General features: G+C 44.2%; 1 protein-coding gene across 2 annotated transcripts in view; it reads right to left on the bottom strand.

Annotated features, from left to right (window-relative positions):
* Positions 1-496: 496 nt before the first annotated feature.
* The window catches only part of app (Palmitoyltransferase app), a 32,912-nt gene continuing 14,004 nt past the window's right edge, over positions 497-19,404 (bottom strand). Inside the window, exons 9-11 of one of the 2 annotated variants that reach the window (XR_014705017.1) lie at positions 15,490-15,673; positions 7,348-7,423; positions 2,936-3,075 (exon numbers count right to left, since the gene is read on the bottom strand). Coding sequence is in view for 1 of the 2 variants with exons in the window: in XM_084594298.1 (XP_084450424.1) it covers positions 2,912-3,075; positions 15,490-15,673 (348 nt within the window). In the remaining variant the exon portion in view is untranslated. Of the gene's footprint in view, positions 3,076-7,347; positions 7,424-15,489; positions 15,674-19,404 lie in introns of both variants that reach the window. The other variant, XM_084594298.1, reaches the window with a different exon arrangement.

The raw sequence follows: 19,404 nt of genomic DNA, 5'->3' as shown, positions 1-19,404 counted from the left end.
ACATGAGGGTGAAAACGACACCACCCCAGTTGTGTTGCTAGCCCGCGCACCGCCTGTGACTGGCTGTTTGTCAGTTATAATTCTTCGCGAACACAGATACAGCCAAATATAGCAGTGCACCTTTAGTACTGATTGCACTAGAGGCCCCACAAGATGAGTTTACAATTCTGCCCAACCACTAGCAATCGCTGTTTCAAGCCATGTGATAATATCCATACAAAACAATTATTTGTTCAAAACCGCAAGTGCTGATGGCGACAGTAAAGCTTATGGAGTTATGACAATGCCTGTCAGAAGAAAAATATTTGATTCAATCCCATTGCTATTTGATTTGGACCTTGGCTATAATATTTGTATGCACTATGGCACTAAAAAGCTCTGTTTTCAAAGCACTAGGGATTACCATTCCTACAAGGCTGTGCTGATGCCCTAGTACTACGCTAGCCAATCATACATAGGTGTACTATTTTAACTGCTTTGACAAGACTAGAAAACGTCCTATAAAAAATTATTTATTGCAATATCGATATGCAAAAAGCATAACAATTAAAAACCCAATGTACACGTTCCACAAAAATATCTACACGGCATATTTATGTACACTCGAAGTATATATATAACATGTATGTGCATATGTACATTGATATAAGCACTGGCATGCGCACTGTCAAATACTAAAATCTTGGTTGCGTGCAACATGTTGATACAAATAACCAGAAGAAGAACGGAGACCAATATTCAGCTAAGGCCCTAAACATTCAACACAATGCAACACATTGGCACACTGCCTTGCAGTAAAGCACTATTCTACAGCGAGTGCACGGCGCCGTCTTTCACAACTGCATTGTAGACGAATGCAACCATCTCTGCCCTCAGCGACAGAAATGCAAACTATGTTCAATGGTCTTTTTAGGTCCACGAATAACACTTACAAATGACTTCCACTCGCATTCCACAACGTCCGTCGTTGATGCACACAGCCCATTTTTGAACATAAGTTTTAACACTGCGAGAAGACGAGCGAAAAAGCACAGTTTTCTAAGGCCTGCACACGATAAGAGGTAGCACCATGCTAGTGCCACAAGAACATGACAGCAGAACACATTATACAATGACAATAAGTGACAAAGGCTTCACATCTCTGCACCATATAGGGGATCCAGCACCAACAAAATAAGTGAGGCAAATAAAAAATAGTTCTTGTGGCGCTGTTCATTTCAAACACATTCTCTACACGTTTGGCATTATTGGTGTAGTTACATCACAGGCAAGTAGAGCCTGATTCAGTGAATAAAAATCCCGCTAGGGCCAACAGAAATGAATAAATTCAAGAAATAGGCTTGATTTACACATGGCAAATAAAAAGGAAGTCTTAATATATCAATATAAAGTTAACGTCAATGAGAACAGAGCTCTAAAATGGTGATAAAACACAAGCACGCTGCAAGCTCGTGCGACATGTGCGTCTTTGGGCTGAAGGCCAGCTCTTCTTCCTTTTCAGTCTTTGTTACAGCGTGCAAGTCACTTATTTTTTTTATAAATAGGACGATGAACAAAAATAACGGTAAAATGAGCGCAAACACTACGAAACAAACTCGTTATGTCGACAGCCTGGAATAAAACCAGCACCCACGCAATATGGCAAAGGGGGACAATCAAGACCTAAATAAAAGAGGTACTCGCACATTACGATGCTGATAAGAACAATATGGCAGGCTTGTTTTGAAATGTCCCCTGCCTGCTTTAGGTGTGACCTTTGTGCAATTCCCAGAATAAAAAATGTGAGGGAAGCAATGTGACTAGGGGTTGTCCAACAACACGCTGAATTCGACAGCAATAAAACGCTTGATGCGGCCAAGTGTGCAACCTGCTCTTAATAGTCCTGACAAAGACCTGTGCGTATTGCTTGCCTGAGAAAGTACGCTCCCAAACTGTCACCAGCCAAAACACCGAGTCACAGGAAACACCAAAATGAAGCTAAAAGGACTGCTGCAGGCATAAGCTCGTCCCAAGGATTAAAGCAACCTAAAGATAAAGTCTCGCAAACACTTGACATTGAGAATTACTGCTAAATAACTGGTGCGTTCAGGTTAAGCGGCAATTTGTCAGAATGAGGATGGTGCACTACAGTAATGCCTGGCGTGATGGTTCATATCAAGATAATAAATGCTGCAGGTCAGTCAAGCGAATAGATAAAATTGAACAACAATACCAGCAATTTCAATGAACCAGAGCAGTTCCGGCATGTTGACAAGGGGCTAAATTAAGGTTTAAGACATATTAAGGTTTAAGACATTTCATCTGCGAAAGGATACAGACATCCCCCACTGTTGTCGTGCACTGATAAATTCAGATACATGTGTGCGCAAACTAAGCAAACTCCCTAATGTCAAACCATGCGGTAGCAGAGGGTAGAAGAGAGTTTGATCCCGAAATAATAGCACAAAACAAGTGACGCAATTGGCCTGAACAACATAATCTCCATTACTGCTTGCCCTGTCAGAGCATTTTGCGAGTTTCTGTTTGTTTGAAGGCAAAGAAGATTGTCTGCAGTAAGCTAAGCCAAGCCAAGCAACCCGAGCCACTAAAGAAAACAACAACCACTAACGCAGTGCTAATGTGGGACGCTGCTAACTGCTGTTCTTTTGGACTTCGACGAGAACTTGATCCGACTCCAGCGCCACAGCACGTCACGTCACATCATGGTGAAACTCGTGGTGTGACTGACAGGTAGGTAGTCTCGGTTGACGGGATGCCGTGAATCCAGTGAACTGCCGCACCTGTTGTAAAAAAAAGTGACGAACGACAACGGCCCAGGGCGGCAGCGACCTGGAGAATGCCGATTCCGGCAGCTCAGCTTGCCCCCTCCTCTTCTGTGGGGCTACACTTTCTTCCCCTTCTCCGGGCATGGTCACACTGAACTTTGTTTGAGGAGTGAGAGTTGACTACCAGCGTCTACCCCAAACTCATGGTCGATGCTGTCCGGGAGTAGACCTTTGGTGATCGAACTCGGCTCCTCGGACGGGTGGCGCGACTGGGGTGGCACTACGGCCACGGGTATGTGGTGGGCCCTCCCTGTAGTGTGGATGGGAAAAAAGCGACACAAACGGCGTCTTAGAAGAAAAATCACGGTGCAGAGGCAGTGGCAGCTTCGTTAAAAGTGTACTACGTTGGCACGCACGCATGTGTAATGAAAGATGCCTGGCTTTTGCGTACAAACTGCTTTGCGTAGTCAGCAGTTATGCCAAATACTGAAGAAACTGTGCTAGGCACTGGCGCAAGCAAAAAGACGTGAAAAGTCTTACACGGCACTACCGCTGCTCCCATATGCGTTATGTTGTGCCAGTTGCCTCAACTGCACTTAAGTGATTACGAAAAATAAGGGGGTCAGCCTGCAAGGTATACTGACTGATATGCTAGTAAATAAGGTAAATGTTTCAAAAGAGCCTTTCTTTGTGATCATGCACCTTGCTGCGTGCATTAGAACTTGTCTTAGTGACTTTAATGCGAGATAATGAAAGGCCCCAGTCAGCAGAAAGCGCTACCATTACACACTGGAATTATGTAGACAAATATGTTAACAGCACAATGTCTCATCTGAGAAGGTTTAACAGGATAGAAACTAAGACCAAGCTAAAAAGAAAAAAAAAACGCATTCTATCCACGTTTCTAAGTGGCATATCGTATCGCAAGAAACATTTGAAAAAAGCAACAAAACTAGCGACACTGACAAATGCAGCGCAGAAAAGGGTTAGTTCAGCCCCCACACAGACATACACACACACACCAGTCTCCAGTCAGTGATGGCCTGATGCAAGACAGTCACATTCCTAAACACTGGGGGAAGCAGTGAGATTTAGCCTGGCAAGGACAAACAAGGAATGAGCTACAAGACAAACAATATGCCTGTGCTTCACAAGCAACGTACTGTATAAAAACCGTTTGTAGAAAAGCTTTGTTGACCCCCCCCCCCCCCCCCCAAAAAAAAAAGAAAGAAAAAAAAGGAGCCCACCTACAAAAAGTACCACTGTAAGCCCAATTCGATACTACCCTTTTCTGGATAGGGTATACTACATGTCTCCGCAACATCAAACTAATAAGCATCAGCCTTGCATTAGGTTTAGCCCAAACTATGTGCTGGTATTGTGGCAACCGACATTGCCAATTGCCTTCAATCACATATAAACTGCATTTTCAAACAGCATGAATTTACAATCTTTAAAAGTGGCCAAAACAGAAGTGCAACTACACCTGACACCATAACCAATTACTATGAATTTGCAAGACTCTATCTAGGTTTAGCGCTCTTGTTGGAAAATACCCTAACCATTTATTTATTTAATTATTTACAGACACACCTATGCAAGCACGCACAAAAAAAAGTCACTTCAAGGTTCTAAAGAAAGAAAGAGAAGTAATCAATTGCGTAGTAAATTTGGTTCAGGCTAAGTTCGTGATCCTTGTCATCAAATGGAATGAAATATTCATTAGGTTGCACTTACTGGTAAAAACTAAGTTCATACAGGGTTTGTTATAACTAGATACACGGAATCATGAACAATGAAGGTAAAAATTGCGACTCAAATAACCTCCAATAATAGCTAACCGAATGCCAGAAATAAAATTACTATAAAAAATTAGTCCCTATCAGTAGGTAAATCCGTTTGCAACTTGAAGGTGTGCTTTGCTTCCATACCAATCACTCGTACAATCAATGACACTCTGTCCAGTTCCATTTTTCCAATAATTGATGAGAATTTAAAATCAATGAGACAAGAAATGAAGTTTTTCCGTTGTACCAAGAGTCCGTGGCATTATAAATGTTATTCAGCATAGCATAGCATAACACAAGCAAGCAGTAGGAATTTTGCAAGGTCTGGTAGGCAAGGAGAGAAACTACAGTAGCGAAACTTTACTAATGTGCATAAGGAATGTGTGAAAACCAGCAGCCCTTGCTAATAAACGTATAGATAGCTGGTACCAAAAAGAAAAAGTTGGGGGGGGGGGGAGGGGGCAAACCTACACAAGATTAAAGGACTGGAGATACACCTAGTTGTTACCGTGGTTACATAATCTCGTCCTCCCTATGCTTCTCATGCCTATATATATTGTCCCTCTTCAACCAGCAGGCAGAACCGACAGTGGCACAGCTGGTGTCGGTTAAAGGACCTACGCACAATATTTCCCACTTTCAAAAATCACTTACTGCCAATAAAAGAAATTGCTTACTGCAAACTCTATTACAATAAAACTGCAATACAGCAACTGTCACCACATCTTGAAGAAGGCTTCAAAAGTGTGCCGAGGAGCAAGCCTTTACAGTACGACGTAGAAAAATCAAGCAGCCCACATGTACCGACTATTGCGCTGTTAACCGAGATAAGCGTAAACAATTCCTTTTCCCAGGCATCTGTTAACTCTTATTTTACGTAACCACAGCATTATGAGTCACTCTTTGCACCATCCCCATGTTACTTTTACTCGCCTGCACAGTTCCAGCAAAATATAGTATGCACGGTGACGTAGCTGTGAATTTTGCAGCTGAAATGTTGATTCACTGACGGGAAAATGAATTGATGCTAGAAGTGCTTGAGATTAGAGTATATTTAATTAAACTGTAGGCAAGCTGACTTCTTGCATTCTCATGGACAGAGTCAACGAAGACAGACAGAAACGATTAATGAGCTTGAGAATTTCTGTCACTCTTCGTTAACAGTTGATGAAAATCCAAGCAGCACAACTCTTCTAGAATGAAATGACTGCTGACCTTAATTGTTTTGCGCAACCGTTTCATACATAAAGCAAATAGATGGCTGCTGCATTAAACGACTCTGTGCACCACAAATTATTTTTAACATACTGTCGGTGGACCAGAAACAGAAGCGTCACCAAGCTCAGGACTGCACCTTGGCGAAGTTTGAAGCTTTTTTCCATTAGCAAACACAGAGTCCAATCGAGTCAACATTTTACAATGGTACAGTGGGTATCAGGGGGCCTTTCTACCTAACAGGCTTTTCCAAACTACAAGCGCTTCCTCTCGGAACAGTTCAATACTTAGAATGATAAACAGGGAAACTCCATCATGGGCTTGGATGACTCAAAAGGCAGTTTAACTATTTCTCACAAGTATCACGGATACAAGCGTAAAAAGCCTGTAGCTAAAGTATACCAAGTATCTTTTTACCCCTTTTTGACACCAGCATTTAAAACGGTTACACAATCGCAGATAAACACCACTATGATTTTAACACTTTGCACACGTGAGGCACACGTGAGGACATTCAAGAAAGCAGTCCAATTCCACACTGCTCCCAAGCCTTGATAAATGCCAATAAGCACTTGGGAGGCATCTGTTTACTCTTTGTGTCTCCGCAAGTGTTGCAACATGGAAAATGTACTGTGCCAGCAGATGACATCATTGCGCCATGAAGCCTGAATGCCTATAAACTTTGAGCTGACATTTCAAGTGCTGAACAAAACTTGGCGTGGTTTTAGGTGCAAAAAACCAACATTCAAACCCTTAAATCTCGAAAAATTATAAAGAACCTTTGCGGTTACTTTGGTAAAACTAAAGCTACTAGCATTTGAAGTGCCAGTGTGAATGGCATTGAGGTATGTACATTATTTGCATGAGTGTAAGCGTGCCTGTTTTTTTTTTTTTTCTTTTTTTTTTTTTATCTGACAATCGGGAAACAGGATGTGCCTGTATGTGGGGGGGTCAACCTAATCAAGAATCAAGACAAAGCATGGCGCAGCAAATAGGGGCAAGATAAATGAGTTATCAAGAATGCTAAGGCACGGCTACAATTATGTTTGCTCTATGGCTTTCCTTGTAGAATACAATCGTAGGGTTACAGTCGTAAAATGCAGTGCTCGTGTTGGCTAGTTACAAAACTACACAAAAAATTTACCACCATTTACTTCTTCATTCTTTGCAGAGCTGTTCAACTAAGCAAATAAATGCTTCTCGTAACCATGCTAAAATCCTCCACTTTGGTCATTCAAAGCTTTTTGTGCATTTCAGGAACCCCGTCACACACAAACGCAAATTTAAGACACACTAATATCCAAAGCACCCTTGCGCCACACAACGATGACATGGGGCAACAGGCCCTTTGCACATCAGACTAAACGCAGAAGCATCACGGACTGCAAGACAACAATAGACGCATGTCACAAGAATAGCTAGGAAAAAAAATAAATAAATAAAACACACAGACAAGCAAATGCGAGTACAACTGTATCAACACTACAGAGGCAGGCAAGACAGAGACAGCGAGACAGAACAGAGACAGCCAGCATGCGAGAAGGGTGCACAGATTCGAGCGTATATACTTATATACTCACATGTCTTTTCGGAGGCACTGGAGGAAAGGTTAGGTAAGTCGCAAAGAGAAGGAGGAGAGGAAGGAGAAACATCAACCTGAAAACCACGGATCCATCACCAAATAAGAAGAAAACATGACCACAAAAGAAAACAAAGAAAACAGAAAGAAGGCATATCAAGAACGGGATTTACTTGATGCACCGAGCTCAGTGTCATGCAGTCTCTTTAGCAACAAGCAGGCAGACAGAGCCCGTACAATCGCAGGTATGCAAAAAATTTTTTCTTCTACAAATTGACTGGCAGAGAGATGAGAAATGAAAAGATGAAAGATGCAATAAACACACCTCCCAAAGTCCCCTTTCAGTTTAAATGAGCACATTTTGGACTTGCTTGTGTTTCACATCTCCCACCTTTGTTGCCGTTGACCCTAAACCAACTGACCTTTTGCACTGAACTGAACTAGACGAGGAGAGTTATTCTTAGTTTATTTTCTAAATAATTTGCAAATAGCCATCTTGGTACAGCACAGACAGCTTATGCAGAGACACGTATGGTTATGAAAATGAGTGCCCAACATCCACCTGAAGCAATGAGAGCTTATGAATTACTGCTTTAATAAATGCATCGGCTGGCAGTTAGCTGCACAATGAACATTCTTCACCAAACCATATATTAATCGATGCACAAATCATAACAGCCATAAGTGATCTGGAATTGTCAAAAAGATACCTAGATTAGTTGCGAAGACCAAGTGTTAATCTTTCAAGTGTTGGCATAAATGTGAACCAGATAAGCTTGTTAAAAAAAAAACTCGTTCAGTGTGAAGTAAGGCACAAAGTTTTAGGTCAAGTACCTGAGACAGAAGTGTACTAGACTCAAACATTTACTTCGCAAGGAAACAAAGTGCTCTGACACTGATTTTCCTGCGCTCCTTGCAAGGATGTTAACACACTTTAATAACAGACAAAGTACAGCAAACTCCCGATAAATCCTGAGCCACTTAATTCGAATTTGCTGTCAATTAGAAGTGACCTGTTGGTTCTATCAGTTATGCATGCAATCCTATTGGAAAAAAATTGCTCAATAACTTGAAGTCATAAGCCTCCTAATACTGTTAAATAAAAACTTAGTTATAAGCTGAATCCCTAGAGGTGACCGTCAGTTTTTGACAGAATGCATTTTTCAAGTGCTACAAGAGCTCTGTGCACTGCGCCGATGTCGTTGGCACTGCAGGCAGGCATCCACAGCAGTGTACACTGGAAGCGATGAGATTGTGCAAGAGTAGGCTTGAAGCGTCAGAAGCCTACGTTGAAAAGAGGCCGACGAGGCTGCCCCAACATCTACAGTCACTTTCTTCGAGCGCCTTTGCTGCACCGCAAGTCAACAGCATGTTGTATAGTTAGCTCCAAAGGTGATTCTACGCTTTGCATTCGGCTGCAATTGCGCCTTTGACAATCATGGCGAATTGTGACCCTGTTGGGAATCTGTTTCCTCTGATAGATGTTGACATGTTTAAAAACTGGCACAAGGTGGTCTTTAAGAGCTTGTGTGAGGAAAAAAAATTATGGCCGATTTACATGATCAAATACGAAGTAGGTGTGTAACACTGCTTAGGAGCGGAGGTAAGCACAAACTGCTTCACGATGCGGCAAGCGGCTGGGAGCACCGCGCTTGCACGTCTGCTGTCCGTAAAGGCTGAGGAGTGACTGATGCGAGGGAAGAGATGCCGAAGTTGAGGACGTGCCAGCGACACGCAACTGCTCACTCCGGAGTAACACACGCTTGTGCAATGCTGTCCAGTGACGGCCACCACGTCTGCAGCTCACACGCCCCTCTCTCACTGCCTTATTCTCTCACTGAGTGCCCCTATGCCGGTGCTCCGCCCCCTCAGTGCAAAGTAGCGTGATGCAGGCATCGCCTCTTCCCCTTCCTTCTCTTCAAGTTCAAGGAGAGATGGATGGACAGAGAGAGAGTGGCTTGTGACCGCTCCGCCTCCTCAATGCTGAGCCACGCGACGCGCGCATTGCCACCTTCTTTTTCTCCACTTCAACTTCACGAAGAGAGAGAGACCGGCTTCGGACAGACATCGGCAAAATCCGCGATTGCGGCTAGTAGTGCTACGCACTAAAGGCATTTATTAACCAGGAAACATGCGCAACGCGAAAGAAAAGAAAAAAAGCTTGATGTATGTCTCAATGAATACAAAAAAAAGCAGATATCACTAGCAAAAAAATTCTGAAAGCACTGTAGAAGCTGCACTGGAGAAATGCGAAAACCTCGGCGTTGCTGCTGCATACGGTACATTGCGCGCTTCTCGTACAGCTTTTGCCAGCAAGGCCAGGGCTCATGCCGCACAGTGGCAATAACCTTTCCTTGGTGCGCATTCGTTGCAGTGCTCCTGCAAGTGTGGTATTCGGTGGTACGGTGTTGCTCCTGTCACGTGGCTACTCATAGTCACATGACGTTCACATGCAACTTTGTCACATAACCTTGTCACTTGATACTCTCAGCCACGTGACATGACTCGAACCCACAACCTTCACGGGACTTGAGCCATGATAGTGATTCGAACCCCCCAACCTCAACGGGACTCGAACCCACACATCTTGACAGAATCGCACATCTCGCGGATACAAGATTTCCACCATGAGCCTAGAATAAAAAGGCTTTCGCCTTAAGATGAGATTGCTCGTCTCTATTGGCTTCTTCCAGAGAAGAGCCAGACATGTATTGAAGGAAGACGACAGTGTTGGTGGCAAACGAAGCAAGGAGAAGATGTTAACGCTGATTACAACCAACATGATCGGCACAAAATGATGTTGCCTGCTCACTATTGAGGAAGTGGCTAAGCCAAGATGTTATAAAAGCGTGAAGACACTTCCCGTGGATTATGCATCAAACAAAAAGGAGTGGATAATGAAACTGCAGGTTTGCTTCTTTGAACCGCATTGCGTTGTTTCTTGTGAACCAATGCAGTGCTCACATGAATATGCCAGCCTGAAATGCTGTCCGCCTGGAACTTTTGTTTGCAAACACAACATCTGCTACGATGGACAGAGGCATCATAGAGATTGTAAGGGTCATCTACAGGTGGCACCTCTTCAAGCACACAATTTGGGATAGAGCAAAGCAGGAAACAATCGCCAACTGCTTCAGGGCTTGCAGTTTTGTGGCAACTACTACGGAGAATGTTGCTTTCAATTCATCAAGGAAAGTGTTAGCAAGCAAGCCTGAAATCCCTAGTTTTGGAAAAGTCCTTGGTGACACTCATTTTGAAGATTACGCTGCCGTGGACAGCGCAGTCGATATATGCAATGCACTGATGGAAAGCGAGATTGTACACTCTTCAGCCCCAGTAACCGACTCAAGAAAGTCATGTCACCGATGACACTGAAGACGAGCCACAACTGACGGCTGTTGAGGCAGCTGCGAGCCTTGCTCTTGTGAAGCGGTTTCTAGTCATTGAAGGTAACATGCAAGAAGTGTTAGGGCCCATCTACAGCTTGCAGGAGGTGCTTTGAGCAGCACGAGTCGGCAAGGAAAGGCAGAGCAAGATGAATGACTGACTATTTTCCTTAGCAAACTCTCGATTTCGTGACTAATAAAGATGCCATTTAGCGTACTTGTTCTTAATTAAAAATGCGCTTAATTCGAAGTTTTTTGAAACCGTTGTAAACTTCGTACTAACAACAGCTGACTATTGTGACAGTTATTGCAGCTTGGCTATTTTGCTGACATTTTGAGTATTAGAGACCAAAAAAAAAAAATAATAATAATAAAAAAAAAACGCTTGGAATTATCCTCGATAGTGTCTTTCCAAGAAGCTGTCAAGGCTACAAGATTTGCCTTTTTTCATATTAACAAGTGTTGAGTTGATGTGGCAGTTGGCGGCAAGGAAACTAATTGAAACGAACAAGCATCTGACACAGCCGTAAACTAGCTGAAAAGTTTGCTTTGTGGACCAAAGTCGCACAAGCCCACCGAGCTAGCAAAAGTCAATTACAGTGAACCCTCGTTAACACGAACTCGCATATCTCGAAAAATCGGCTAAGTCGAAAATTTTCCAAGCCGCACCTTCCCCTCCCATAGGTGCTATGTATTAGCTGCCGTTTATCTCGAAGCATTTTTCGGGCGCAATGCAGATATCTCGAAATTTTGACTGGAAGAATCGAAGGCAAAGGTCATTACCGAAAGGTGATAGGGGCTCCAAGCAAGCGCTTTCTTCCTATACTAAGTACCGAACATGATCACGTTCGAAGAGCGAATACAAAATTTCCGCGGACGCAGCCGTTTTTCGCCTTGGGAGCAGTCACGTGAGTGCCGATCGCGCGAGGGCTGATGGGTCTTATCGGGCAGTCGGTTCAGGGTGGTTCGGTCAGCTGCCCTTTGCACATGTATAGCGGCAAGAGCGTTTTAGTGATTGTGTGGTTCTGTTTCGTCGCGCTATGTGCACGAAGCAATAACTGATTTTTGTTGTGTATGTAGTGTCCGCAACAAAGTTGAATGCAGCGGCGGCGACCAACGGCTTATGCGATGCATTTAGTAGCTCGAGGACGCTTTTGTCGGGCTGAATGCCAAAGCGAAGCAGGCAAGCATTACCCAGTTCTTCATTCCAAAATAATAAAATTCAGTTTTTCGCGAGAATTCTTTTGCGTTTATCACAAAAGCTCCCCTTGTACAGTGAAGTGTCGACTGGCGCGATGGGCCGAGGGCCGCCAAAGCATTTTCGCTCGTCACTGTCGCGCTCGGGTTCTGGGCTTTTAGAAAATTTCGCGTCTCACCCGGAAGCAGCTTGCGCGGCAGCCAATCGCAGAAGGCTTTGAGCTACTCAATTTGTGTCCTGGCGTTTTTTTTTTTTTTTGCGAGCGAAGTTTGTTTTCCTAGTCCGGTTTGAGCGAAGAACCTGCAGACACTCACTTCGTCTGATCTGTGCATATATGAGCACACCGAGACGATTCAGTAAAAGCTTGGTAAGGTAGTAAAGGAAAATAAAAAGGCTAGTGTGGCTAGATATTGTTAATTTTCGAAAGCAGCAGGAGAAAGCCACTGCTTGCAATGCAAGTATGTATCGCTGTGTAGCAGCACACCGCTGCACTGCAATTTTTTTTTTTTTTAACGCAATGCGTAAATAATTGCATCAGTGTTATTGTATTTCAAGCTTAACTGTACTCCCCTTGACCGAATGATGACGGGGCGGTAACAAAGCAACGCTGAAAACGCGCCTCTGTCGTAGAGGTCCATTGCTCCGTGCAGTGTGCACCAACGGCAACGACAGGCGATGATGGCAGCGTCGTGCGACGGATCGCCAGAAATTGTCACCAGAAATTTTCGGTATTTTGCTTAACTCAAAACTGCTTATCTCGAAATTTTTCACAGATTTTACAACTTCGAGTTAACGAAGGTTTACTGTACTACAGCAGAATCCAGAATCCCAGAATAATCTCCAGACTCATCGAGCCAAACACTGTAGGCTCGACAAAACTTTCCGTGAGAGCAGGTGTACAGCGAGAGACGTTTCACATCTCGAAAAGTTCTAGCAAAAAAAAACGTCGTATGGCACTAGATTTGCTGCTCCAAATGTTGACGGTTTCAAGGAGAGAAAGTTCAAAATGCAACTCCTCGGCATTTCTTGCATGCATCCCAAACCACCAGACGCGCGCCAGAACATCACCGTTTCACGGCTCAAGTCACAGCTCAAGTCAAACACAGACAAGCAAATGCAGAACTGTGGCATACAGAACGATCTGCACATCAAAAGCAAAATAGCAAAGGACCATGATGAATGTGAAGTAAAAGTTTCACACTGTGGACAACCAGAATGAAGGATGGGCTTCAATACCTGCAATGTGTAGAACATTCTCATCAATATGTTCCCATCTATATGTTCCTGCATCGTTCACTTCCAGAGAAGAACACTTCTCAGAGGAGGAGAAACGCATGGAATAGAAGCTCACTTGTACGCATGGGAAACATTCAGTCACCCATACACACTGCACATGAAAAATACAAAAACATGCTCCTTCCGCAGTGACCAAATATGACTCAGGACCAGGTTGTCACCAACAGCAGGCCAGCTAGAAACTGGAAAGACCACCCACAAATAGCTACAGGGTGGATCAAACACACATAATCCTGGATATACCAAATCCAGATATATCAAATTATTGCTTATATCGAACTCTCAGAATATCCCCTTGAACATCCCATGCTAAGGCACAGTAGTACTGTTAGCGTTTAGCGAATATATCACGTCATTCCTCTGCAAGGGGCACTTCTACTAATGGAGCGCCCACGATCACCTTTTGTACACGAAGCCTGGACCGCCGAAGAGCTTTAGGCATCTGCTCGCAGCAATAACACGGTAAAATCTCGTGACGGGGTCTAAGCTGCACCTGCTTGAAAGTGGCTCTCGATTCGGTGTGCTTGCTTGTGCGGGGACAATTGTGCTCAATGCTCCGGCTGTCATGCGGTGAAGCCAGCTAAGCTGACTAATAACTTTCGGCGACTCTCGCGTGGCCTGCGTCTCTGCTCGAAGTGACATAGAAATCAACTGTGCCCTGATTTAATATCTCAGAGCATATCAATAACAGAATCAGACCTTTTACAATCAGCGATGCCATTTTCCAAAGCGCCTTCAGCCGCTGCTTTTATGCGAGCCTGAACCCAAACGGCACTTGCGCCACGCAGCGAGAGTCGCGAGCAACGCAAACTAGTACAACGCTCCAATCTCTCCCTGCCAGATATCAGACACGCGTGCTGAGGCCCATGGAGAGTCACATGGAGGTGGGCCTGCCTTTTCAACATCTAGTGCAATTAGGCGCTCAGTGCGGCTTATGCACCAAATTATCCTCTTTGGGTTCGATATATCTGTGATCAACTGTACAGTATAATCTGTAATAAGTAATTACTCAGTGACATCCAGCCAAATGCAGCCAAGCGGCTACAAAGGAAAGCTATACAGCTTCCTCAGAAACTTTGTAGTTAAAGAAAAGTTCGTCCTGGTCCGGGGATCGAACCCAGAACCACCGCCTTTCCTGGGCCGTCGCTCTGTACAATAAGCTAACCAGGATGGTCAGCAGCACAGATGGTAGGGCGAGAGCGAACTGTTCAATAACTCGGAAGTGGCAGTGGTGTTGATTGAATATCTTTAGGGGAATCAAGGTGGAGTAGATTTGTTATTATGGAGTAATTACTCATTGACATCCACCTATTACAAATCTACTGCACCAGAATCCCAACTCTACAACCTCCTGAATTACCGAGCCAGATACTGTAGGCTTGGCAAACTTTCCGTGAGGGCAGGTGTGAGAGCAAACATCCGTTTGGTTTTGCACACATCGTGCAATGTAGTTCCTCAACGTTATGCTGCATGCGAGATAAAGGAGTTACGATGCATAATTCCAGTCGCATGCCACTGCATATGCATTGGAGAATGGGAACTAGGCAACAGGAAGACAGTCTTGACGAGAGTAAACGGTTATCTGCGACTGCCGTTGGCAAGGATGCTACAGTCAATGAAAGCAACAAAAAAGGCAGACAATGGGCAGAACACGTGCTGGCCAGAGCTCAAATGCATATTTCCCTGCACTCCGGTTGAGGGACTCTTAGTGCCTGTTTATAGTGTTTACCATATGAACAGGTGCACCCTACGCAGGTGCAACTTATAGACTGAAATATATACAGTATACTCAATGTTGACTGGACTAATCCCTCAGTTCAGATAATATGACCATTAGAATTAAATAAGCATCCAATGCTTGGCCCCCTGCGCAGCCACCATGAGGCCAATAACCGAAGAATCTCAAAGATGAAACAGTGGGCTTTCACCTGTTGTTAGCGAGGCAAGAATTCAATGCCTTTTCTGCTTTTCCTCTTGGATGGAATTCCATTGCCTTCAATTACAGACAGTGCCTTAACTCCTATGCACGCCAGAAATACGGTCTATCGGTAAACAACCAAAGTATTTTGCATTTGGCAAACAGAGCAAATGTGACTTTAGGCAAAGCCTATTACTGAGTCTGTGGGTGACTATCGAGAAGTATCGTTGGGCTATGGAGGTCGTAATGTGAATGAAAAGGTGAAGGAAGGAATGAAACAGGAACAAAGAGTCCAAACAGGAGCATGCTAACGTGTGAAATGGAAGGCAAAGAAGGGCTACTTACCGTGGCTGCCAGAGTTCTGATAAAGGACATCCCGTGGGTAAGAGCCATTGGCTGCTTGGGGCAATGTGGCCCGGCCCGTATGCAAGGGAGCTCCAGCGAAGGGGACATGACTAGCCTTCATGTCAACGACGGGGGTTGGAGCGACGGCCCCACTCACACTGGTAGCGTTGAGCTGAAGGCCATTCTGTAAAACGGCAGGCACCAAGCAATGAGAAAAACACACACACATACGTGTACAGCGATACCTTGTTAATTCAAAGTCGCTGGGATCATAAAAAAGTATAACTGACCAAACACAGAAAGATTGGGCCTAAGCAAAATAATTTCATAGTGAGAACTTGCTACACACATACTTCGCTGCATATTGTTTCAATGGCGTCATTGAGAGGGTGCAGCGTTTAGGAGATCTGCACCAGGGTCCAGGGTGAAATGGCAACCAATTACTCTGTGAAAAGGTGAAAATGTGCGGGTTGCCTGCCGCTAAGAAGAAGACCAGCAAGTCTTATCCCTATACAATATGCCGACTACAAAAAAACGAAGAAAACAGAGAAATGAGTAGGCGGGGAATTTTAACAAAGTCGAGGCGCTTTAGGACGTGCAGTTAAAATAAAATATACGCAAGACCATTCACATGATGCATTATGTGGGTCTTGACTCCTCCTCTCTCTCAACAAGAGAATGTTACTGTTAAAATGAGAAATACATCTCAATTCATCATAAAATCAAGCCTGACGACGCCTGTCGTCACCCAGCTCCCAACGTGAACGTTTCGCGGATAAATAGTATAACTCTTCCGGTATCGGTACGCGCTGGCAACTTTTCAGTCTGGATGCAGGATACAACTTGCACAATTGGCGGAATGGAGACGTCAAAAGTCAGAAGAGAATTTCACGTATGTGTCAGTAACAGTTTGTAGCCAGTGAAAAGCTCTCCACGGCTCTAAGTGATTGCTTAAAAGCACCTTAATCTTAATGGGGTGGGGGACTGGAACGGAGAAAACAAGGCTGAAGGGGAGTTTCTCAGTGAACTTCCATTATGAGACGGTACTGAACATCACCGCCCCTCCAGATAGCTTCGCATGTAGCCTAATGCCCCGAGCTACAGCATGACGAGGACTTCTGGTCGTGACATGGCAGAGGCACTTTCACTTTTTCAAAGATGCCCGAGAAACAGCCAGCAGCATTCAACACGCAACTGATGCCGCCGGGACAGCTGTTGCCAGGACTCGGATCTTATTGCGCACTTGCTGTCTTGTGTGGATCGACGTATGATGACGAACCTCACTGGAGTCTTACCATAAGCACTTTCGTACCTGGGCAGTGAAAGGCGCACCTCGCAGCACACGTGAAGGTGCTACGCAGTAGTAGGAAAGTCGAGACGCGCGCTAGCCCGGTATGTCTGTCTCGCTCGCACAGAGATGCGACGCTCGCACAGGGCAGCTGTTTCTGGATTGTACGTCCAGCACACTTATGGGTCTCGAAACACACCCGAGAGCTGGACAGCTGAATTCTTTTACAATGTTTGACTGAGTGCTCTTAAGGGTGTGTGCTGCATGCATAATTAGAGAAGTCGACCCTGAGAGGGCGAAGTGGAACATAAAAATAATTGCAGATTCACCCGCATAACACTCGATGAAACTACTGCTGCTATGCATTACTCTTTGTCATTCCTGCGGATGCTAAGCGGAGCAGTTTTGTGCATGTTCAAAACATAAACTAGTCCCTCTGTTGAGTTTGTGGAACAAGCAAAAAGAGTGCGAACCACCAAAGGGCATGTCTACCAGTTCTCACGCAGTTTTCGCTGGTTCCACTTTGCCACACTCATAAGAAATAGCCCACATTGTCACTGCATCATAATCCTGGAAGCATCTGCCACTTTACTCCTCTTTAGTTAATTGTGTGCACATTGGTCCAAGTGTTTCTAGACACTCGAAATTTGCATTTCTTGCGGTTTATATGCACTCTTTTATTGAAATAGTCACAGTTCAGAAATTCATCTGCCGAAAAACAACTTGCTCTATTTCTCTACGAGAGCATCTTCCTTCAAAAAAAAAAAAAAAGAAAATGACATGTCCTTCCTGTTCACAACTTGTTTCAGAAAAAGAAAAGTGATGTTTTAATGAATTATCAGTCGCGGTGTGTTAAAAAAGAGAAAAAAAAATTGCAAGAGTTCAAAGCTGCTGAACCAAATATTGAGCGAAAGCATCGGTTGCGGGTGACTGAGCGTTCTTCTTTTTTTTTTTTTCTAAGCCCACATATAAACCCCCCTTTAACCAAGCCGTATGAATGTGCCTTAATGGCCTATAGGGGTAACGTGAATGCCAGGGTCCTAGCAGGCTGATTCTGACATAACCGTCCCATGTGAAACGAGAGACTCAAGCTGGCAGCTCTTGCCAACTGAGCTGCGGCTCCGACCGCGCCACGCCAACTGCTTGAGTTGGGAGCACATCTCTTGCTTTTGTGTCACGTGGGGTGCGACGTCACAGCGTCATGTGGGTAAGACGTGGCCACTGACGCGTTACGCCGACCGCTTGAGTTGATAGCCCAGCTCTCACCCTAGTGTCATGTGGGGTGTGACGTCACAGCGTCACGTGGTTAAGATGTACGTGGCTACCGCCGCGCCACGCTGAAGGTTCGAAACCTAGAGTAGCATTGCTTTGGCAACAAAAATGCCCCCATTTGCAGTAGTATGCGAGATACGAAGAACGAACTCCCCGATTGAAGCAAGCCATGAGGACAAATGAAGTGATTTGGTCCTTACTGGAGGGGGGAGGAGGGGGGGGAGGGGGGGGGGTTGCACCCCACACCTTGTGGTGCTGATCCTAGTGATATCAGCCATTGAATTGTGTAACTTAAAGAAATAAATTATAAACATGTTATGATGCCTGCAAGGATCGAAAGCAAAACCCCTTCACTTTGCCTTTCATGCTCGAATGCAGCCCAAATGACTCTTAAATCTGCACGGCTGTGTAGTTTTGAATTCCATGCACGCACAAGCCCCCGAGATGATTATCACAAGTTGTTCTCGTGCTACCCACCACTCGGTCCGAGATAACAACCACCAGCGTAAATGAGCTGGGCAAATAGCAGCCCCTCGAATCTTCGAAATAACCAAGCTGGTGTAGGCCATCGCTTCGAATCATCCAGTCAAATTTACATTAGAAATTACAGGACCTTACAAATTTTTTGAATCATCATAGTCTTACATTGTATATTGTATTGTATATGTTCCCCCTCTGCTCAATCTGCGCCGCCCCATGAGAAGATATACTATAGTATTAAAGACCATCCAAACTATGTAGGACCTGAACCTTTGTAATAGCAAATGTGTTGCTTTTTATAGCCTCAAAAGCTATCATTAACGTTTTGTGTTCAGCAAACAATGCTAACAATAAATGTCACTGTCCAGTTAACGAACACTAAACATTAACTCTTAACCCTCGAGCATTTCTTAAAAACAAAATTTGCATCAAAATGGCCTTTTAATTAGTACCAATATTACCATTTGTTGACTGAGAAAAATTTCTGCTGGACCAGCTCTACTCACTGAAAACCAGGCACGGAGTGCCGCAAAATACAAAAACCCTTCCAATAGCCAGCCAGTTGAAATGTGTCAAGTGTTCTCAATAATGACACAGAGTGCTACACGTGTGGTGATGCCGGTTGCAGTGCAGTCCACTTATAACGATACCAGATATAACGATATATCGCTTATAATGATCAGATTATTGGGATTTATCAATTTTCCCATTGGTCCAATGTAAAAATAAACCAGATATAACGATCGATTATCGACGGTAAATCGGATAAAACGATAGTTTTATCGCCGCCCCGGTAGATGTTTACTACAAAAATTTGTCCGACTGTTTTATAAAAATAAAATACTAAGAAGAGAATGACATGAAAACGAACTGTC

The sequence above is a fragment of the Amblyomma maculatum genome, chromosome 1 (assembly GCF_055883805.1).
Source record: "Amblyomma maculatum isolate TAMU_Amacu chromosome 1, ASM5588380v1, whole genome shotgun sequence".
NCBI lineage: Eukaryota > Metazoa > Arthropoda > Arachnida > Ixodida > Ixodidae > Amblyomma > Amblyomma maculatum.
The sequence above is the reverse complement of the archived record's forward strand: the minus strand, read 5'-3'. Positions and strand labels throughout refer to the sequence as shown.